The sequence below is a fragment of the Diceros bicornis genome, chromosome 19 (assembly GCF_020826845.1).
Source record: "Diceros bicornis minor isolate mBicDic1 chromosome 19, mDicBic1.mat.cur, whole genome shotgun sequence".
Lineage (NCBI taxonomy): Eukaryota > Metazoa > Chordata > Mammalia > Perissodactyla > Rhinocerotidae > Diceros > Diceros bicornis.
The window spans coordinates 49,868,689-49,890,374 of record NC_080758.1 but is presented as its reverse complement, the minus strand read 5'-3'; the positions used below and the strand labels follow the sequence as shown (position 1 = coordinate 49,890,374).

Sequence of the window (21,686 nt, the reverse complement as noted above, 5' to 3'; positions counted from 1 at the left end):
ACTACTGGGTCAGAAGCCTGGGACATGGGTATCTACAGGCCTTCAGGGGATTGTGGTCCCCTCTGAAGTTCACAAGTGGCTGCAGAAACATGGTGAAGGCCTATATCACCAGCACGGAGCTGAGGTCTTGTTTGGAAAGAGTGTGTTTTTCAGTCCTTCCAGACGTCCATTTGCTGCTTCAGCTGAAGGCTGTGAAGGTCTCTTTTCTAGAAACACACTCTGCACCCTGGAAATTGTGCCCATGGACCTGTGATGACTGTGGCCACAAGAGGGCACCAATGGTCACCTAATGGACACAGCTCAGCCATCTCTGGAGCTCATTGGTTTAGTCTCCCTCTCTTTCTGTTCTCTTTCACTCCTATCCCCCTCCTCTAAAGAAAAAGTCCTACAGAAGGGAAACTAGAGCCCAGTGTGTGACAATGGCCCCCTCCTGTAAACACAGGCAGGCCCCCAGGCTGAGCACACGGCAGCACATCCAGGAGCTGAGAAGTTGTGCAAAGGGAGATGCAGCGAGCTCAGCTGGAAGCTCCTGGTTCAGAGACCCTCCAACTCCTCTAGCCCAGCATCAGCCCCAGGACACAGTGAGCCTTGTCTGTTCCAGAACTCAAGGTGGGCTGGGGAGAAAAATTGGACAAGGAAACATCTGGACCTGCCAAGACCTCAGGCCTCTTCTGCTCCTTTCTTGGGAAGAATATGCATCTTGTCTGGGCAGGTTGTCTTCTACCACCCACAGAGGTGGCTCTGGGCAACTCATCCTTTTTGGCTCCGTCTCTCTTCGTCTCACTGGCCCCCACCCTACTGGAGTGTCTGGGGATCACCTTCCCGTTATCCCTCCTGCACTGTGTCCTCACTTCAGCACCCAGATTCTGGGGCATCCAGATAAAGTCTCCACTCCCTGTTGAGGTGCTAAGGGAGTGCTTCTGGCTGGGATTCAGCTACAGGAGACCCCCTGCCATCACTGGTCATTCCCACACCACCCTGCTTGGGGTGTGTCCCTCTCTCGTGGACAGGAGACAATTTAACATCTTTGGTGGGAGGAGGCACAGTCATATGTGGGAAGGGACAGGGTGTAATAGCAGAGAGGAGGCCCAGAGGGAAGCATTTGTCCTGGAGCAGATGAGTTGGACCAATGCCAGGGAGGCTCTGCTGGGAGCCTGAGCTGGGAAGAATGAAGGCCATGGGTGCCTGTGTTCCCACAGACTGGCCTCACCGGCAGTGGAGGAGGGCTCTGCCCTGGGCCATGCTGCTGCTGCTCTTAGGTTCCCAGCTCCTGGTGACTCACTGCCAGAGTTCCCAAGAGAAAAGGGACAGTGATGACCGAAAAGTCATGGAAAGTTACTTCCCTGCTACCGTGGAGTATGCCTTACACATATTCAACATGCAGAGCAAAGACGTGAATGCCTACAGGCTGGTGCGCATCTTGAATTCCTGGAAGGAGCAGGTAGGTACCACATCTTTCTCCCCTGCTGCCCTGTACTTGCTATTAAGTGAGGGTCAGTGGTGGGGGTCTTATCAAGGGATCTTGTTCACCATTTGAAATTCAAAAAATACAGGGAAAATACTACCTACTCAGTTACTTTCAGTTTTCATAAAAGAAGTAACTTGGAAATGTAAAAAAACCTTAGTCAATGTCTATTCACAAGTATGATACATTTTCAGTCTTTATGACATTGTTTAACTGAAGAATGACTTCAAAATATGGACTATGAGGGCATGAAGGTATCCAGTAAGGAAAAAATACAGACAGAAAATGTCAGAGGGGATAGATTGAGAAAATATTTCAAGGAAATAAAAAGACATAATTAGAAAAACAGAGAGAGACAGAGAGAGAGAGAAGGAGAAAGTGGGAGAGACGGAGGGAGAGCGGATTGAGGAGCAGGAGCAGGGGACTCTCCCTCAGCCTGAGGTCCCGCTGTGAGGTCAGGGCCTCTTCTCTGACGTCCATGTGCTCTGGGCTCCATCCTGTGGTCTCCACCTGCAAGAATTGATGTGATTTTACACTCAGCCCCAGACCATGGTTCTTCATCCTAAAATGTTCTCCTTGCAATGGAATCTCGACAAATGCAAACAGGAATGCCATTTTCATCTGGGCTGCAAACATGAACAATGAAAACACTTCATAAAGGAGCACTCTGTGTGTGTGTGTGTGAGAGAGTGAGTGTGTGTTGGGGACTGTTAGGGGCATCACTCTCTCTCTCTGGACCTTTGGGCCCAGAGCCTGAAAGAAGGGCAAGGGATCTCCACCCTGCCCCGAGTTAAGCCTCTGTGAACACTGGTGTGCAGCATCCCAGTTGGTTCAGCTGCCCTGAGGTCTCTCAGGCTGGACCTCGGCTCCGGGTTTTCTAGATCTGGAGTCATAGACTGAGTTGCTGTGTTGGGAATAATGGAGGGGATAGGGTGGGAGCACACGGACAGGATGAAGTAGCATGGAGTGGAGAAGGGCACAGAAGATTTCAGAGTGCACTTTGCAATAGAAGAAGAGGTTTATTGAAGCCATTGTCCCAATCATGTGTGTGTGAGTGTGCATGTGTGTGTTCCAGTAGTACTGTATGGCATTTTTCTGCTGTAGCGCAGGTGAAAGGTGCAACGAGGGGGCTGTAGATGAGTCTCCCTCTCTCTGGGCTGAGATTACTCAGCAAACTCTTGCAGAGCCAACACCCTCCCAGGCTCTTGGCACCTGTCCCCTGGGAATGCTGTTGTAGCTTCAGAAGCAACAGGAAAGTGAAGGTGGGGCCTCACCAAGGGCACTTGGGGACGTGGGGCTGCAGGTGTGCGATATTAATGGTGTGTGAGTCAGCCTGTGTCTACCCTGGGGCCTCCATGGGGCCCACAGGCCTCTTTGCTCTGAACATCTCAAGCTTCCCTTTACTCTAGGGAGCTGACTCAGGCCCAGAGGCAAGCTCCCAAATGGAGTCTTGGCCTCTCTCTACACTGCATGGACCTACACTAGCAGCCTCTTAGGGGACCAAGATGAGTATTTCCACATTAATGTCTCTACATACCACAGGCGGAGACCATGATGGTGTTCTCCATGGAGCTGGAGCTTCGCAGAACCAGGTGTGGGAAATTTGACGAAGATATTGACAACTGCCCCTTTGAAGAAAGCTCAGAGCTGAATAATGTAAGACACATCTACTTCCCTCAGGTTACACAGCTGTGGCCTCTGGATGGTGGTGCAGTGGGGGGTGAAGCAGATGACAATGCCATTCCTGGGGACACAGAGGAGTGAGGGAGCTGCACTCCCTCTTCACCCACTGCTTGTGCTGCAGTAGGGATCCTAGCCAGGGAGGCAAGCACCGGGGTCCATTCCTAGGCCACTGGCCATTCTGAGATCCCGACTCTGTTCACTCATCCTGTTCTAGCTGCCTGTACCCTGGACCACACTGGTGTCAGATTGGTCCTGCCCACTTGGGTTTGGGTCTCCTGGGCCCAAGGACAGATGTCCCCTCTCTGGTCATCGTCCACCTCCCTTCCCTGCTTTTAGGAGAAGGAGCATGTCAGGGGTGGCCTTTGCCTGAGTGGGCAGTTTTCAGGTCCCCATGACAGTGACCAGAGCCCCAGGGGGTGGAGGTTGAGGAAGGGTCCTGCTGTCCTCCCTCCAAGGCCTCACCTTAGGCCCTGCTGAACTACAGTTCTTGCTGCAGGGAATAAGGGAATACAAACACCAGCTCTGGCACTAGCCCACCTAGGGTCAGGGGCCCCTCTGAAATAACGCCTGCTGGGAGGGAGCATCCGACTGCTGTTCTTGGACAATGGATCACACTGGGACAGCCTGGGGGTTCCCCTGGAGACCACAGGCATGGGGAGGGGAGAATGACAGAGGTGCCCTGGTGTCAGGAGAGATCCAGATCAGGATCATCCAGGACTCAGGCTGGGGCTGCACCTGACGGCCAGAGCTTGCATCCCCCAGTTGCTCACCTGGGAATACAAGGTTGGGACGGATGCCGTCTAGAGCTGGAGCCACAAGCTTGCCCAGGCTCCTGCACCCACACCCCATTCCTGTGTTCGTCCCCTCAGACCCTCACCTGCTTCTTCACGGTTGACACCGAGCCCTGGAGAACAACCTTCCATCTCCTGAATGAGACCTGTACGGAGGGGTTCCAGTAAGTGAGACCACACTCTCTCCCGTCCTAGGGTTGTCCTCCTTCTGGATGCCAGCGATTCCCAGTAGGTGGCCCTTCAGTGGTTGAGCAGACTGGGTTCTGTTCTTTTTATTTTCAGGTGTCTAGGGTCTCACATCCCGGCAATGTGGAAACTCCTCTTTGTCCATTTTCATCATGTAGAGTAGATCATTAAACATCAGCATTTCAAGAGGCTTGGTGTAGCATCTTCTCCAGGGAGGGAGCCGGGCAGTTGATGGAGTTCTCCCAGCAGGGCAGCCTGGTGGGCCCAGGGCGAGTGGGTCCTGTTTCCTTCTCAGACCTCCTGGGCTAGCTCCAGGTGGCACAACCTGGAAGCACAAGTGCTTCTGAGCTGCTGTCTCAGGGCTCATGAGGGGTGACCTACATCCCTAGAGGTGCAATGAGCATGGCCTGGCAGGGAACCCGAAGTTCAGGATGGACCCAAACAGGGCCTCAGGCCCCTCAGGACATATGTGGCCCCTGTCTTGGGGGCATGCTCACACACATTCTCTGGTCCACGACAGGTGGGAGGATGTAGGAGGAACTTGTAGCCTCCATTCAAAGAGTGGTCCAGCCCCCGGCAGCAGCAGCAGCATCTCCTGGAGCCTCTTGGAATTGTACAGTCTCGGGGCCGCCTGACCTTTGGACAAGGGACTGCAAATTTTCACACACTCCCAGGGGATTCATGGGCAATTACATTTGTGAGGTGTTGTTGTGCAGATGCTATTGAGACTCTGCTCAAATTTCCTAGAACGGGATTCAGCAACTTCTTTTCTAAAGAAGTGGCCTTTGTGGGCCATGTGGTCTCCGTCTCAACTTCCCAGTGTTGTCTTGTGTCTGGAAAGCCCCATAGACAGTATGAACACAAACAGGAGTGGTAGTGTTCCAACAAGACTTTATTTACACACATAGGCAGGGACAGGATTTGGTCCTGGGGCCCTCATTGACCCCTCCCCCATTAGGCGCCCCTTTAGTGCCCCTGTAGCAGGGGGACCCAGGACCAGCAGAGACTGCTCCACCGCAAGATCCCCATCTCCCCCAGCTCTTCTCAGGGTTTTCTCTGTGCAAATGGAGCTCCATCAGCAGAGCAGGGTCCATCTGCAGAGGGAGGGGTAAAGCCTGAGGACAACACTCCATCCCTGCGGAGGGTGGCAGGGGTGGGGCGACGGCCCAGCGTCCCAGACCTAGGAAGGCCAGTCAGAGGCAAGTTCCACGTGGTTCTCACACTTCCCAGCAGGAGAAAACCCGTGGCCGCAGGGTAACCCGTTATAACAGCCACATTGACTTTCTCCCTTCTCTGCCTCCCTTTCCCACTGTGTGTCCTGCCATCATCTCCCAAACAAACCACCTCTACCCACACCTGCGTTGCAGGGTCTCCCTGGGGGAATCAGACCAGACATGTGGTGTTAGACATCTTCTGGACACATCCTCCATACAGACCTGGATGGGCTTCCCAGGAACATGTGACTCCAGGCAATGCCGAGGGGAGAGCCCGCTGTGGGCGTCCTCTCTGCTGGCCGAGCATCGCTCAGCGTGAGCACAGCTGTGTTGTCCTAGGGCCCTGCCTGCCTGGTCCCAGATTTGAATAGATCTTTCTGGAAGACCCTCCCACCACCCTCCTGTCTTCCCCCACCCCTGGTCTTTCCAGAGACATGGTTCATTCAACAGAAGGAAGCTTAGAGGGCACCATTTACCCACTGTGATTCCTTCTCCTGTTTTCCTAGGAGTCAACCCCACTCACTCCACTCAGGTGTCATATTTAGGCAGCTCCCAGGAGAGGGTCTCCTGTATGGTCAGCCCACCAGGGAAGACCTGGCCCTGGACCCTTTGCGAGCACACCCCACCTCTTGGGGCTGGGGACGGAGCCCATGACAGAGGTATCAAGGCATGGCCCCTGGCAGGGACACACTGATTCCTGCCTCACTCAGATCCCACATGTGGGCTTTGTCTGTGGTTCTGCCCTTCCAGAGGGCATCTACAGGACATGGGGATTTGTCCCGCTCCCCACTGTCTCTCCAGCTCCGTGAGGGTGAGGACTTATGCCAGGTGCTCAGTCTTGTGAAGAACAGGTATAGGGTTGAGGGACCTGTTCCCATGGGAAGACCCATCCTCCCCTGCCCTACTCATCTCTGCCAGGCTCCGGGGTGATCCAGGCCACTTCTCCTCTTATGGAATCTGTGCATTGAAGTATCAGGGAAGTGAGTTTCTGGAAATTCAGTGTGGCCCTGAGGTGTCCCTGGTATCACCCTGCCAAAGGCAGAAGCAGGAGGTGGCTGTGAACACACAGGCAGAGGCATCACTGGGCCCCAAACCCCAGGAAAGGAGAGGGGCTCAGCCTGCGGCTCAGTTTCACGAGCTCCCTGTCTCCAGAAATGTGAGCCTCATTGTGACTCTGCGTCCTCCCAGCTGCTTACCTGTCAGCCTCAGTCACCAGGTCATCAAGGCCTACAGCTGGAATCAAGTGGGGCAGAGGAAGAAATAGCTGCTTCGTTTATCAAATGCTCTGTGTACATATCCCGTGTTCTGTTCTCTGGCCACTTCCCCATCTGCCAAGGGCACAGTGGACACTCTCCTCAGCTTTCCCAGGGTGTCAGGGTCAGGGCCCAGCCCTGCGGCTCAATAAATATAGGACTGAACACAAAGTAACAAGGAAGTGGAGAACTTTGGGAGGCCTTTGCAGATGCCCAGGCCTCTCTCATGAGGGCCAGAGGAAGGAGACAGAGGGAGCTGGGGCCTGGGGTGGAGGAGAAGGTCTGTCAGGGGATGTACACAGGGACACACCCCAGCTGTCTGCGGTCCTAGCCCTGGTGTTCCTCAGCACGACTCCCCCACATTCCAAATCTCCATTTCAGTTCCTAATGCTCCGACGCCCCTCGGGTCCCAGTTCGTCCCACGGGATTTGGACTCTGGTTTCTCCCTGGCCCCAGGCTAGCCTGGGAAAGGAACATGCCCTGCTCACAAGGTGCATTTTTGACTCCTCCTTTTTTTTTTTCAAATTCTTCATGACCTAAGGGGGAAAAAGAAGTCTTGGTGGCAAAGCCAACACTTCTGTCATCCTGTGTCATCTAAGCAGCATGTCTCTGCAGAGGAGGGTTGGGGGCAGGATGAAACTTCTCATGGGCTGCTGGCCACCAGATGGCCAAGGCTATAGGCTTCAATTTAATGAGCCTTCGAACCTTGGAAGAGAATGAGCCAACACCAAAGGTGTCTCAGAGTCCAGGTGCTCACACATTTCAGTTCCCTCCATGCTCCCATAAAATTCGCCAACAGTGGGCAAATAAAAACTCAAAAACCTCATTAGTCAATAGCACTGTCTTGACCCTGATTGTTCATCCTGACTGACTCAGGCCTCAGAAGGGCCCAGGCAGTTTTGAAGAGTTGAACTTGATCCAGTGCACTGTTAATACTAATGGGCTGACCTTGGATGTGGGCAGGAAAGTCTAGTTGGCCCCCAATGCTTGCAACAGGTATTATGGGTAAGATGGAAACAACCAGCTCATCTGTCTGAACACCCCCGGTCCCTCCAGGTGCAGCCACACCGTCAGGACCCTGAGGAGGAAGCCCTTCTCCAAGGGCTGCTCGTGGGCCCGGGGGCCTGGGCCAGCTGCGGCTCTGGAGGAGGAGAGCCAGTGCCCTGGCAGCACAGGCTGCACAACCACAGTAGCCAGGGCTGAATGGCAGAGGTGGGTGGAGAGGTGCAGGCTGCAGGGGCTGCACTCCCGGGGGTCTAGGGGGGAAGCAATATGACAAGAACTGTCCTACCCGTGTCCCCAGAACTCTGTGAGCACATAGAGCAGAGAGAGGCCAGGGCATGCCTTCCCCAGGACACAGCTGCTGGCTGCGGGGAGGGAAGAGCAGAGGAAGTGTGCCCTGCCACCTGACCTTACCCAGGCAAGCCCCCGGGGTGGCCCCAGCCTGCCCCTCACAGTGGACCTGGCCTCCAGTATGAGGTTGTTTCCTCCAGAAGGTGACCTTGAGACAAAAATCCAAGTGCAAGTGGTTATTTGGAAGTAATCCCAGAAAACACCAGAAGGGCAGGGGAAAAGTGGGAAGGGGAAGCAGCATATAATGGTGGCCAGACTACAATGGGGGCACCGAGGGCTCCATCTCGCTGGGCACATCTCAGAGACTGGGGAGAACGCACCTCACTGTGATCTCCCAGGGGCTCAGAAAGTTGAGCTATTCATCCTCCAACTTCTGCCATTGGCTGAGGGCTCCTCCCAGTAGGCCCTGCCAGAGAAGAACTCTCAGGGAGGGTCTGCCTGTCAGCCAGGTGGCCTCTGTACTTCCTCATCTCTCACATGTCTCAGTTAGGACCTGCTCCTGTGTTATTGTTGACATTTCCCTGCATGGCCTTGATCTGCACACCAGCGCCGTAGTTTTCACATCCAGGTCTCAGAAAGTGGCTCTTTCTGGTCATGTTAACCCCCTTCATCAACTCAGCCCTCCCCACACCCACACACTGTGGTAGCCAGCCTCCAAGATGGCCTCCACTCATCCTCATCTCCTGGTCTTCACAGCCTTGTAGCAGTTTCTCCAACACCAAAGCAGAGCTAATCTGGGTGACCAATAACACAAGAAGAGGTGATGGTGTGTGACATCTGAAGCTAGCTCACAAAGGGCATTGTGCCTTTCATGTTGTTCTCTCAGAACACTCTGTCTGGAGGAAGCCAGCCACCACACCAAGGACACAGCAGCCCTGTGGAGAGGCCCACATGGAGGAGAACAGAGACCTCCCATCAACAGCCAACAACCACCTACAGCCATGAGTGTGAGTGCCTAGGAAGTGGATTTCCCAGAGTCAAACTACCCTTCAGATGAGAGCAGTGCAGTCAATGTCTGAGTATAACCCCATGAGAAATGACGCCTGAGCCTCCCAGCCAAGCCACGCCCAGATCCCTGACCCACAGACAGCATGAGAAACATAAATAAACTGCTTAAGCCACTAAGGGCAGGGTGGTTAGTCATGTAGCATTAGATAACCAGTACATCCTACTGTGCCCATGTGCATGCACACACACACACACACACACACACACACACACACACAAATGCAGCCTATTCTCCACGCACCATCACTATTGCATTTTTTCTGCCTCAATTCAAAAGCAAAAGTACAACACAAATCTCCAAATGACCCAGCTCCAAGTGATTCCTGATGGATCTGGAGTTTAAAACAGTTTCTAAGCCATTGGGTTTGGTCTTCCCAGGAGTCCTGGGCAGGGAGATTTTGGGGGAAATCCACAGATGGACACTCAAGGCAGCCTGACCCTCAGAATGTTGCAAAAACTACCCACCAGCTTGAAGCAGTTGAGGGCTGGGTCGTCTGCTTAGTTCTCTAGAAAGAGCTGTCAGTGAAAAGTAATTTGTGCTCAGAGTTTGATGAAATATGGGAACAGGTTCACACTCTCTTTCATTTGTTAGGAGCAGATTGCCCCTGCTAGTAGCTGACTTAGCTACTGGAAGAGTCTGCCCAGCACTATAAAAAGGCATCACATTCTCAGCATCAGCCCCCGAAGGACACACAAAAAAGCAAAAAGGCCACAAAAATGAGGTCAATGGATCAGCTGTGTCATTTAAATGTTTTGCAAGTGTCTTTGCTTCTTTAAAATTGAAGTGTGAGTGGCAGAATGTGCTAGAAGATAATTAGACATCTTTGCATTGTTTCTTCAGCATAGTGAGTTCAAATTTCCAGGGTTTCGATGCAACAATAAAGGTACAAAGAAACATCTAAAAGAGACCAAAAAAAAAAATTAGCTGTAAGAGAGAAAAATGAAAAACAACAAAAATCAACAAAACAGAAGTTCCTATTTCCAGGTGCTAGGATTTGGCTTCAGAAGGGCTAAGAGGTGGTCTGAGCCAGCCATGCCCCCACAGTCCCCGGAGCTGCTGACCTGGGACCTGCTGGCAGAGGAGCCAGCCTCACTCACCAGGATAGACCCCTGTCAATTCACCTCCCTGTGATTGGAAGCCATCATGGACACGGCTCCATTAGCTCCAGGAGAGCAAGGGCCAGAGCCCAGGAACTGGTCATCATCCAGAAATCCTTCTCTCTAGCGCTGGCCCTCATTCAGCCATGCCCACTTCCCTGCAGCCCACAGAGACCCCAGGCTGCATGGAGGACCCAGTGGGTCCTTCTTGGAGGACACAACATAACAAGAAGAGTTCAGCGTCCTGCACGCTTTGGGGAGGAGGGTCAAAGTCTGGCCAGAGACCATGAAGAAAAGCTTGCAGCTGGGGAGCTGGGAGGAGACTCTTCCCAGAGTCTGCAGAATGAGTGGAGCTTGAGGCTCACAGTGTGGGATGAATTCACAGTGTCCCCTCCTTTCTCTCCTAAAATCTGTATTCAGTTAGAATAAAAATGTAAAGTAGGAATACTTCCATTATCTCAATGGAAATGTGAATGGCAGCGTCAAATAGAACTAAGTTGTATAAGATACAAAGACTGAGTGATCAGATTCAGGGAGAGAATAGGATCAAGCTACTCGTAACCCAGACAGGCCATTGAAGGACTGAGGCCAGGCTCGAGGGATGTCCAGGACAGAGGGGCGTGCAGGCAGGCCAGAGGGGAGTCCAGGATGGGGTGAGCTGGTTCGGGGCAGTGGTGGGGAGAAGAGAGAGTAGACTTATCAGAGAGTTAACTCATTGCTTAACTTCTGGATCAGCCAAGGTAGACAGGAAACAATCAAGAAACAGGAATTGAAAACCTAATTATCAGGGTCAATCCTAGAGGACACTTTAGCAATGTATATTAAAAATCTTGAAGAGATGAAAAAATATTGGACAAGTAATTCAACTTCTGGGAACTTTGCCTACAAGGAAACAATAATCAGATATACACACGAATAGAAATGAAGAAGAATATTCATTAAAACATTGTTTATAATAGCTAAAAATTAGAGAAAACCTAATTCTCAGGGATTGGCTAAATAAAATGTGGAAACACCATTAAAAGAAATCAAATAGTTTCATGATATGGTGCTCTCAAATAATTGTACTATTTAAGAAATCCTTAGAGTTTATTATTAAATGAAAATCTAGATTATGGAACAGTGTACAGTATGATCCTAACTACACAAAAATACAAATATAAAATATAGAAAAAACTAGGATATATAACAATATACTGACAGTGGTAAACTTTACACAATGGTATTTATAATGGATTTAAGCTACTAAATACTTTTGAATATTTCCAAATTTTCTACATTAAATGAATCAGGCCAATACCTATTTAAAATAACATCAAGTTTTAGAAGTTATTTTCCAAGGAGCTCAGATATTACCCTTTTTTTCTTTCTAAATCTCAATAAATAGCTCAAGAAAAGAGGCAAGCTCACATCTACAGGAGCTCTTTGAAACAGGAAAAGACCCCATGCAAGGGCAGAGACAGGAGGACTCTCACATGATAAGTGGACATGAGCAAGGTAATGGAAGTCTATGGAATACCATAGTCCACATAGAGGAAGAGAGCACAAAAGGAAACCAAGAGAGCCAACTGCTTCCCAACTCCACAAAACTTAAAATCATCCTTGACTTTCCTCCTCTCACACTCCATAGCCAATCCATCAGCAAATTCTGACCAAGACTTTCACAGACATCCAGAACTGAGCACATCCACCACCCTAACCAACATCATCTCTCATCTGAGCTATTCCAATAGGCGCTCATCATAGACTCAAACTGATCTTGCTGTCTCCACTCCTGCCCCTTTCCTGGATTTTCTCCATTTGTCCCTCCAGATCTCCACTCCGCTTGTTTGTACCCGGCATGTCTTGGAAGACCAATGACCTCTATGGACTGTGCCAATGGGCATCTTTACCTTCTAACCCCTGTGGGCTGTGCCAATGGGCACCCTTGCCCTCTGACCTCTATAGACTGCATCAATGAGCACCCTCTGGCTTCTAGTTGGGTTCGGCCAAGGGGAGATAGAGGCAGGAAAGTGGGAGGCCTAAAGAGAGTGAGGTCAGGAAGTTACAATGGATTGGCTGTATTCTTCCACCTGAGACACCTGACAGGGTCCCTCTGATTGCTCCAGAAAAAAGGTATTAAAAAGCAAGTCCTAGAAGTGAAAACCTGAATGACCACTAGGAATGGTCTCAACCTTACTAGAAATCAGGGAGATGAAAAGTGAAATAATGACATTTTTCACACATTTCACACACATCAGATTAGAAAAATTTAAGACTCATAACCACAAGTACTGGCAAGGTTACGGGGAAATGAACAACTGCACACACCACTGATGGAAGGTATGCTGGTTCAACCACTTTGGAGAGTACGGTTGAAGCCGTGCGTCACATGTGGCTACCATACTAAAATCGAAGTTGCACACGCTCCACAATACGACAGCTACCAATCACCCCTGGGGAGATTCCCGCCCCTGCTCAGTCAGCACGTGTCAGGACTTGCACTGCAGCATTGTTGTTAAAAGTGAAAATTTAAAACAACTGTAATTGCCAAAAATAGGGAAATGTTAAATGCAATGAAATATAGTCATGTAAGAGCTTAATATACATTAATAAAAACAATTTTTAGCCAATTTCTATATACATCAACTGGCCAGGAAATCATTTGGCATAAATAAGTAATAGAAGATTGTACCAATATGAATAAATCTCAAAACATATTGTTGAACAAAAAAAAACAAGAAAGTTCCAAAATTTGTGTAAATTTTGAAAAACACACAAAACTCTACATATGTAGATAAAAGTTTTAAAAAATGGGGAGTAACACTATTCACCAATTTTAGGAGAGTGGTTATCTTCGAGGGGGAAGTGGAATGGATGTGTAACATTTTACTTGTTAAAATGAGTAATTAAAATTAATGTGATAAACTGATAACCATTATAAAATCTATGTGGCAGGTACATGAGTATTTGGTACATCATTCTTAGTGTCTACCTGAATTTTTGAAATATTAATTAATTGAAAATGATTTCTAGTAATTTAAAACAAGAGTCCACTCTCTAGATATAGCTGTCCACTTACATTTTGGTGTCCTGCTGTGGTGCCTACTATGCATAAGAATATGAAGATAATTTTTATTTGAGTATTTCTAGGCAATTTTTGGCAACCACTAATCTGTCATTAATTATGCTTACCCATGTCTTGTGCCAGCTTTAGGAATATACCAAATAGCCAAAAAAATACACAAGATATGTACATATACATATATATATATATATATATACAGCTTTTTTTATGAAAAAGAAAAATTGGAAATAACTTCTATGAAAAGATCACCAAGAAAATTTGAAACAGTGAAAAAATACACATAGTACATCAGCAGTTGTTAAAAAACAAAAAAGGAAATAGAATAAAGGCTATTTATATGAATTTATAGTAAAATTATCTTGAGGATATCCACACAAATGATCCCAAATTCCTAGGAAGGGGATAGAATTATGAGATCCTTATTACTTACATTTTCATGAGGATATATTTTTGGAAAATATTTATATACACTTAAGAAGATTAAATTTAAATCCAAAATATTCATGTTAATCCAATATGATGAGAGTAGGAAATTTCTGCTAAGGCTGAGAGACCCCTTTGTGACAGTACCTATCTGGGCCTGAGGCCTGGCCACACCCAGACTCAGCTGGGACTGTCCCTCACCGGTGACATGAAAAAGCAGAAAATTGAACATATGAGACTATAATGGGCATATGGGGCCATTGGGCTAGGAGTCTTGGGACTATCTCAAAGCCTCCCAGGCCTTCCACACAGCAGCTGGACTATTTGAATCAGCCAAGAAAAGTTTCTTCTGGCATTGCTGGCTGCAAAGCAATCACAAGCCTGCAGAGTCAGTCATGCCATGCTTTCTCCTGGGTGAGCAGCCTCCAGTAGATGGTGCCTGGTATAAAAAGTCCACCAAGATGGCTGCCATCAGTTCATTTCCTGCCAGTACATGCACGATGCTCTGCACATGGAAAGGGGAGTCTACGCCCACCCCTTGAAACTGGGATGGCCTTGTGACCTGCTTTGGCCAGAAAAATGTAGCAAAAGGGATATTCTGGGACTTCCAAGCCAAGGTCTAAGAAAGACTGGTGGCAGCTTCTGCTTCCTCCTCTTACAAGTATGACTCCCTTGGGACCACCATGTTGTAAGGAAGCTCAAGTGTAGGATGACCAGTTCATCCCAGTTTTCCCGGGATTTCCCTGGTTTAGCTTGGAAAGTCCCACATTCCAGGAAACCTCTTAGTCCTTGACTAGCCAGGAAGACTGGTCACCTTCCAAGTTTGCCCCATGGAGAGTCCCTGAGCAGAGTGAGAAAGATGCCTAGCCAACCCCCAGCTGTGTCAGCCATCCCAGCTGAGACACCAGACACGTTAATAGAGCCGCCATCTGGAACATTCCTGCCCCAGCACACACCACAGGGGGCAGAATAGTTATCTAGCAGAACCCAGCCCAGATTGCAGAATAGTGAGAAATAGTAAATTGGTGCTGCTTTAAGCCACTAAGTGTGAGTGTGTGTGTGTGTGTGAGAGTGTGTGTGTGTGCGTGTGTGTCTGATGGCGGGGGTAGGGGGAAGGTGGTATCAGCAATAGATAATAAAAACAATGCTCTGGGTCTAGAACCTGGCCATCTTCAGTCCTGCATGTTATCAGAATATAAAGAGGACATGAAAATCAAAGAGGAAACTTGAAAATCAAAGCAAGGCTGGTCCTATCAGCTTTCCCTGTCTAGTGCACAAACCCAACCAGGCCCTCACTCCCCACATCAGCCACATACCTTTTGCATTTGGGGATCCTGTTGTAATAAGCAGTTTTCATTTTGTCCTGCAATTTTTTTGCACATTGTTCGGGCAATTTTGACTTCAAGAAAGTAGTCCAAACTCTCTGTGATCTGTCAATTAGTAATTTAAAAATTAGATATCATAAAAGAATACATGGTATCAATTGTCATTTCTGATAAATAAACATGTTACTCACTGCTTAGGGTCAATGAGCCCGTCTCCTATAGTTTTCTTGCCAGAAGTTTTGGGGCTTGGGGGTTACCTTGATATCTTTCTCTCTGTCTCTGTTTCTCTGTCTCTCTCTCATCACAGTATTAATTTTAAAGTAATGACAACTGTCTCCAAGATAAAGAGAGAAAACTATTCCCCAAAGAATGTTTTCCTGGGAAAGCTAATGGTTTGCTTTTTGAAGCTTGGGAAATAAACAGCAGACGTAGTAGGATCTTCATACCTAGACAATAGATACTGAAGGAAGAAAGACAGCCCAGAACTGAAATCTGCTTAGGGCGCACGGCTTCTCTCCAAAGCCTTCCACGCTTCGGCACTTTTAGTAATCCACACCTTATTCCACGTGATACACCCTCCAAAATCCCTCATTTCTGGGCCTCTCCCTCGCCTGTGCAGACCCCACCATCAGCCCTTTATTCAAGGAGGGCCTGGTGGGGACATGGAGATGCACGACAGAAAAAGTAGACTTTTATTATTAAAAAATGAACAACAAGAAAACAAGGTTTACAAGGCTTAGGGGAAAAAACATCTTAAAGAGATTGACCAAGTTCAACACAACAACTGACCCCAGAAGAATAAGTGATAATTCAGAAAATACAGTAAAACATTTTGGAAATTCTAGAAAAGTTGCTTGGGCATTGAACAAAATGGGTGTGGAAGGCAGAATTCTAAGGATGATTTAATGAATATAAAATATACTTCTAAAATTTTCAGGTATGCATATAAGTGTATAGAAAACGTCTAGAAGGACAGAGCAAACTGCTTTTGGTGGTGCCCTCAGGATGAGTCAGATTGGAAATGCAAGAAAATGAGTGTTCACTTTCATTTTTTTAACTCAGCAACTTCCAAACATACTCCTAGTACTTTTTTTTTTTTTTAAGTACAACTTCTTTTTTATTTATTTATTTTCTCCAAAGCCCCAGTAGATAGTTGTATGTCACAGCTGCTCATCCTTCTAGCTGCTGTATGTGGGACACGGCCTCAGCGTGGCCGGAGAAGCGGTGCTTCTGTGCACGCCCGGGGTCCGAACCCAGGCTGCCAGCAGCAGAGCGCGCACTTAACCGCTAAGCCATGGGGCCGGTCCTCCTAGTACTTTTTTATGACTGGATACAAGTTTCTCAACCTCGGCACCATTGACATTGGGGCTGGATCATTCTTTGCATGGGGGCCGTCCTGTGCACTGCAGAGGGTTTAGCAGCATCCCTGGCCTCTGCTCCTAGACGTCAGAAGCAGCGCCTTCAGTTGTGATGACCAAAAATGCCTCCAGGTATCGCCAAAAATCCCCTGCCAAGCGAAATCCCAGCCGAGGACCACAGCTTTATGTTTGAGTAATTGTTCCAAGTTACAATTACCACACAAACAGACTGCTCTAAATCATACTCAACAGCCACCAACGGCCGCCAGCCCTAACTTGACCCCCTACTGCCCAGGAAGAGGAGGCAGATGGGGGTCTTGGCTGCTAAGGCAGCCCCTCCCTCCTTTCACAGACAGGCCTCTCTGACTGTCCTGACCTTCTGTGACACCCCACCCTCCCCTTTGGCTGCACTGTCCCACCCCTTCTCCTCCATCATGCAGAGGCAGCAGCATGCGCTAAGAGCAGCCAGCCTGGGTTTAAATCTTGGCTCTTCTACTTAGTAGCTCTGTGAACTTGGAAAAGTTACTAAACCTCTCTGTACCTGTTTCCTCCTCTGTAAAGTGGAAGAAAATATTTCCTACTTGGCGAGTTGTGAGACCTGAATTGGTGAGCATATGAAAAGCAACTGAATTTGGCACAAAGTAAACTCTATGTAAGTGTCAGCCGTGGCTCCAGGCTACTGCCAGTGCTCACTCTTACCAGCATTCACATTGCGCGAAATCTGCGGCAGAACTTCAGTCAACTATGAACTACAGCAGGCAGCTGCAAACTTTCTTTAAGGGCCAGAGAGTCAATATCTTAGGCTTATGCAGACCGCATCGTCCTGTCATTGCAGTGCAAAAGCAGCCCCAGACAACACTCAAACAAAGCACGTGGCAGTGCTCTATTTACATACACTGAAATTTGAATTTTATGTAATTTTCAAAGGTCACAAAATATTCTTGTTATTTCTTATAATCACTCAGTTCATGAGGCACATGAAAATAGGCAGCAGGCCAGACTTGGCCTCGGGCTGTAATTGGCCAACTCGTGATACAGATCTTTGCACTTTTAACTTAAATCATCCAATAAGATACACCGTTTTCTTTATATAGGGCCTGTGTGGATGTTATTAAGTTTAATCCGAATTGTCACCAAGCATTTTTCTTTTTGCTTTTGTTTTGTATTGAGTTATTTTTGTTTGGGAAGGTGCAGTTTTTCTTAACTCTTTCTTCAATATGTTTTCCATGAGTATGTAGCTGAAATGTCAGAGAATTTTAATTACCTCTGTTCTAGCCTCTTTTTAAACCTGTTTCTATCTAATTTTTTTGAATTCTTACCTGCATTCAAGAGCTTACAGTGAACTGAGAAATAGAATATACATTCATGAAAAAAAATCTAGCACATAATAGAAAATGATATATAATTTTTAAGATACATGAGTATTTGGTCTGTGTTATTATTAAATACCTACCTATGAAGCAGAGCCATCTGTTTCTATTTGTATGAGTTGGGAAGCCTAGGTAAAGAGAAGTCCAAGAAAGCAGAATAGTTCTGGAAAAGGTGCTAACTTCACTAAGGACAGGCACTGAATACAAATAAGAGCCTGAGGCAGTCGATATTCATGAGGTTTTAATTTGGCCACCCATTGGTGACACACATCCAGGCCCCGGGTGTCCCTACCTGAGAAACGCAAACAGCGTAACCAGGACCACACAAAAGAGCCAGAGGGAGCCCTCGTCCCGGTGTGTGGAAGGTGGCTGAGGAGCCAGATGTCCCGGCCTCATGGGGGTTAAAGCCACCGGATGAACCTTCTCTCCTGACCACGTAAGATATCAGGAAACTAGGGCAGGTTGTCTGGTAACCTGGAGGGATGGACAGCAAAGGGTAAAGGGAAGATGGTGGAGAGAGATGGAGCTAGTGAAGGAGGAAAAGGAGCAGAAGACGAGACCCTGCACTGCATGTCGCGCCAACATCACCCACATACGGGGCAGGGCAGCCCCCGTTCACCTTCTGCCCCTCCCTTTCCTTCCTCAAACTCCAGCCAGATTGGCCTAACTCCTGTTCCTCGATGCACCCTGCTACTTCCTATCTCAGGCTCCTATATAACCACAGTACAATCATCTTGCTCAGGAAATATGACGCTGGTCGTCTATGATATAGTCCATATTCAAATGCCTCCAATTGCCCTAATAACATCCTTTATAGTTTTTTTAAGTCTAAGAGATAATACAGGACCACACATCGCATTTATTGTGTTTCTTGTCTCCTCTAATTGAAAACATTTTCCTGCTTTTTCCTGTCTAGGGTGACATTGATATTTTTGAGTGGTCTTATAAAATGCCCCATAACGTGGATCTGTCTGATTGTTCCTCGGGATTACCTTCAGGGTGAGCATTTAGGCAAGAATACCATACACGGGTGATGTTGTGTCCTTCCAGTGACACCACATTAGCTGCACATGGTGTCAATTTATTGACGATTACTAGCAATTATTTATTGACAACAAATTATTACCAATTTATTGGTGACAAGCATTTGGTGAACAAAGCATTCACTAGATTTCTTGATTTTAAGAGTATATTTTCCCCATTGTAATTACTTAATAAGTAATTTCTGAACAATTTTTTCCCCAGCACTCTCTTAGCTGGTGCTTATAGGATTCATTGACGATCTGTACCTGAATTAGTTTTTACCATGGGGTTGAAAAGGTGATTTTCTAGTTACATATTCTTTTACATCCATAGGTAGGCATTTTTCTGTAAAGAAGAGACTTCCCTTCTGCTCTGGTTCCTTTTTCAGTGAAGGCTGGACTGGCCATTCTCTCTCGTTTGTGTGTTATAATCCATCCCTGTCACGGCTCATTTTGATGATATCAGCTCAAATTGTCCTAAACTTGGCCCCTTGGAGCTTGACCCCTTCTGGGCTCTTACTTATGCTTTCTGATGTGATTATGACCAATTTTAAGCTATTTTAATGGACATGTTATGTTTCATCCCAGAATGATAAAGGATGAAGTGTAATTAATTTTTCTCCAAAAACCCCTAAAATAAAATTAATACATTTTGGCTAAAGGCATCTCTCAGCTGCTTTCCACACTCGGGTCTCAGTAGCCACCCATGAACAATAGGCGTAACAGGACCGCGGACATGGAGAGGACAAGCAAGGGGCGAGCGCTCACTGACCTGCTCCTGGGATTTCAGGACCTTCACCACCTTGAAGGCGTACTTGTCTCTGCTGGCCTTGTTGTACTCCTTCATGGCGAACCACAGCGCCTGCTGCACGTACACGTAGGTTTCCGGGATGTCTTGGAATTCCCTCACCACTTTCGGCGAGCCCCAGGCGTGGACGCCTCTGGACACGAGGGCCATGGCGGCCACCAGGAGCAGCAGGCTCGGGCAGAGTCTAGCCATGGCGTCTCAGCCAGGGGGGGACAGGCAGAGTTCCTCCTGTCCTGCCACAGCCGGGGTGGGGTATGGGCCAGGCTCACCCACTGCCTCTGCACCCAGTCCTCCTGGCACTGCTGTGGGTGAAAAGGAGAGAACTTCTGTTAACATCGTCTTTTATGGGCTTCTTGCTCTCCTTCCCCAAAAAGAAGCTGCACGAGAACTCTGCAGTCACAACTCAGTCCATTTCATATCTTGGCTGCTTCCTTTCTGGAAGGATGCGTACCTTGGTGCACTTGCAAGTGGAAGGTGAACACACACGCACACACACACACTCTCCATTTCTTCCCTGCCAGGGGGCCCCATCTCCTTGTCCTCGAGGCCCCTGTGTACCCCGTGAAGGTGCCTATTGTATCAGGTCTGTGCGCACAGACAGGCACAGACAGCAGACACGCCACCACGAGGAGAACTCGGGTCTCAAAACTCATCCTATTTGTTTCCTTTCCAGTACGAAACCCTGAGCTAAGCTTTGTACCGGCCCCGAAACTGTGCCCTGCATCTCTCCCTTTCTACTCAGACTCAGTAATGGCACTGGGATCTGTTTACTGAGTATCACTGAGCCTTGCCGGGCCCTGTAACCAGGACCGCACGTGGGGCCGCACGAGTCACTCCTCTCACACAGAGGAAAATGGGACTCACACGGAGGTCAAGTAGACGCCTCAGGCCACTTGATGAAGCGTGGGAGCTTCGCCTCGTGGCCTGCCCTGACGTGTGCCTTCAGAGCCACCTCAGCCTCAGAGATGCGCACGCGTAGATCACAGCTCGTGACGTGCACTTGCTTTCGAGGAGCTGCCACGCCACCACAGAAGATAAAGCAGGATGCAGTCGTGAGACCAGGCACAGAGGTGAATGTGTTAGGTGTAGACAATGAGAAGCAAACAGCTTGCGAGACAAAGGCAGAGTCCCTGAGTTGTGTTCGTTCCAGGTAAGTGGTGAGTACAGCATGTCCCAGATGAACATAGAAGGTGACAGCAAAGCCGAGGCACCTGATCTTCCTGGGGCACTAGACATGCACAAGACACACGCGGCACAGGACGCCCCTGAGGTCCGAGTGCAGCCGCCTGCCACGACACCGTTCTGGCACAGTGTGTCCTCCCCCAGGAAACGCAAACCAAGCCCTCGGCCAGCGGGAGGCTGATCAGCACACCCAGCTGTGCCAGGCACACGGGCCAGTGTGTTTTACTCACCTTTTGGACCACTTTGCTCAAATCCCCACCTTGGGCCTCGTAACCCACATAGGCACAGAGGCTGCTAGGAGCAGAGAACGTCACGGGCCCGGGGTCCACCTCCACCCCGCTTGCCTCGTATCTCGAGCATGTCAACCTGCTCCTTCTCGTTACCTAGCTTCTCACCCGACAGTTCACACTGATGTGGTACACGTGGGATTCGAGCAGACAGCTTTGGCCAGTGAGCCTCTCTGCTCTGTGCTGTCTGGACTAAGTTGCCCAGGGAACACTTGGAGGCCACCCCGACACATGGCCATTTCCCACCTAGCTCAGCTACACCCCAGACCCACCTGAGAACCAAGCTCTTCACCAGTTCCCCTGGCTGAGCCTTGAGCTGGCTGTCCTGGCTCTCAGGTGGAGCTCTCTCCTTCCTGAGACTGAGCTCTGACCAGCTCCGCCCGTGGGCCACTCTCTGTCCCCAACACTCGCAGTGCCTGCCCTGCGCCTGGCCGGGGTGTCAGTGGGGCCTGAGCTCAGGGGTGCTTCTGCCCTCTGGCTGCTCTCCCTGCCAGGTGGTCACATCTATGGCCCCTTTGTGAGGTAAGCCCATCCGCTCTGACGCTGCTCACGGGGGCGGCACCTCTGACAGGCTCCCTCAGCCCTCAGAGGTCCACAGGCTCCCAGAAGAGCCCCAGCTGCACTCCTGTTCCACTCCTCACTTCCTAGGTGTCTGGGCTTTGGACCGAACCGTCGGAAGTGGAAGCACCTCCACAGACCTTTCCATCAGGGCCCTGCTGTGTGACCACATGGTCTTGAGGCAGGATGAGGCACCAAACAGCCAAGCTCAGGGAATCCGGGACTGAAAGGCCCT

At 48.9% G+C, this 21,686-nt stretch overlaps 2 protein-coding genes across 2 annotated transcripts; one reads left to right on the top strand and one right to left on the bottom strand.

The window, feature by feature from the left end:
• Nucleotides 1-1,177: 1,177 nt before the first annotated feature.
• LOC131418220 (cystatin-9-like) lies at nt 1,178-7,795 on the top strand. Its single transcript, XM_058562212.1, has 5 exons — nt 1,178-1,441; nt 3,008-3,121; nt 4,018-4,103; nt 6,528-6,582; nt 7,649-7,795. Exons 1-5 carry the CDS (start codon nt 1,178-1,180, stop codon nt 7,793-7,795), a joined length of 666 nt encoding a protein of 221 aa, XP_058418195.1.
• Nucleotides 7,796-9,638: 1,843 nt separating this feature from the next.
• Nucleotides 9,639-19,720, bottom strand: LOC131418174 (cystatin-13-like). The gene is made up of 3 exons (XM_058562172.1): nt 19,389-19,720; nt 14,858-14,971; nt 9,639-9,851 (listed from the first exon to the last, which is right to left on the bottom strand). Exons 1-3 carry the CDS (start codon nt 19,614-19,616, stop codon nt 9,768-9,770), a joined length of 426 nt encoding a protein of 141 aa, XP_058418155.1. The 5' UTR covers nt 19,617-19,720; the 3' UTR covers nt 9,639-9,767.
• Nucleotides 19,721-21,686: the final 1,966 nt, after the last annotated feature.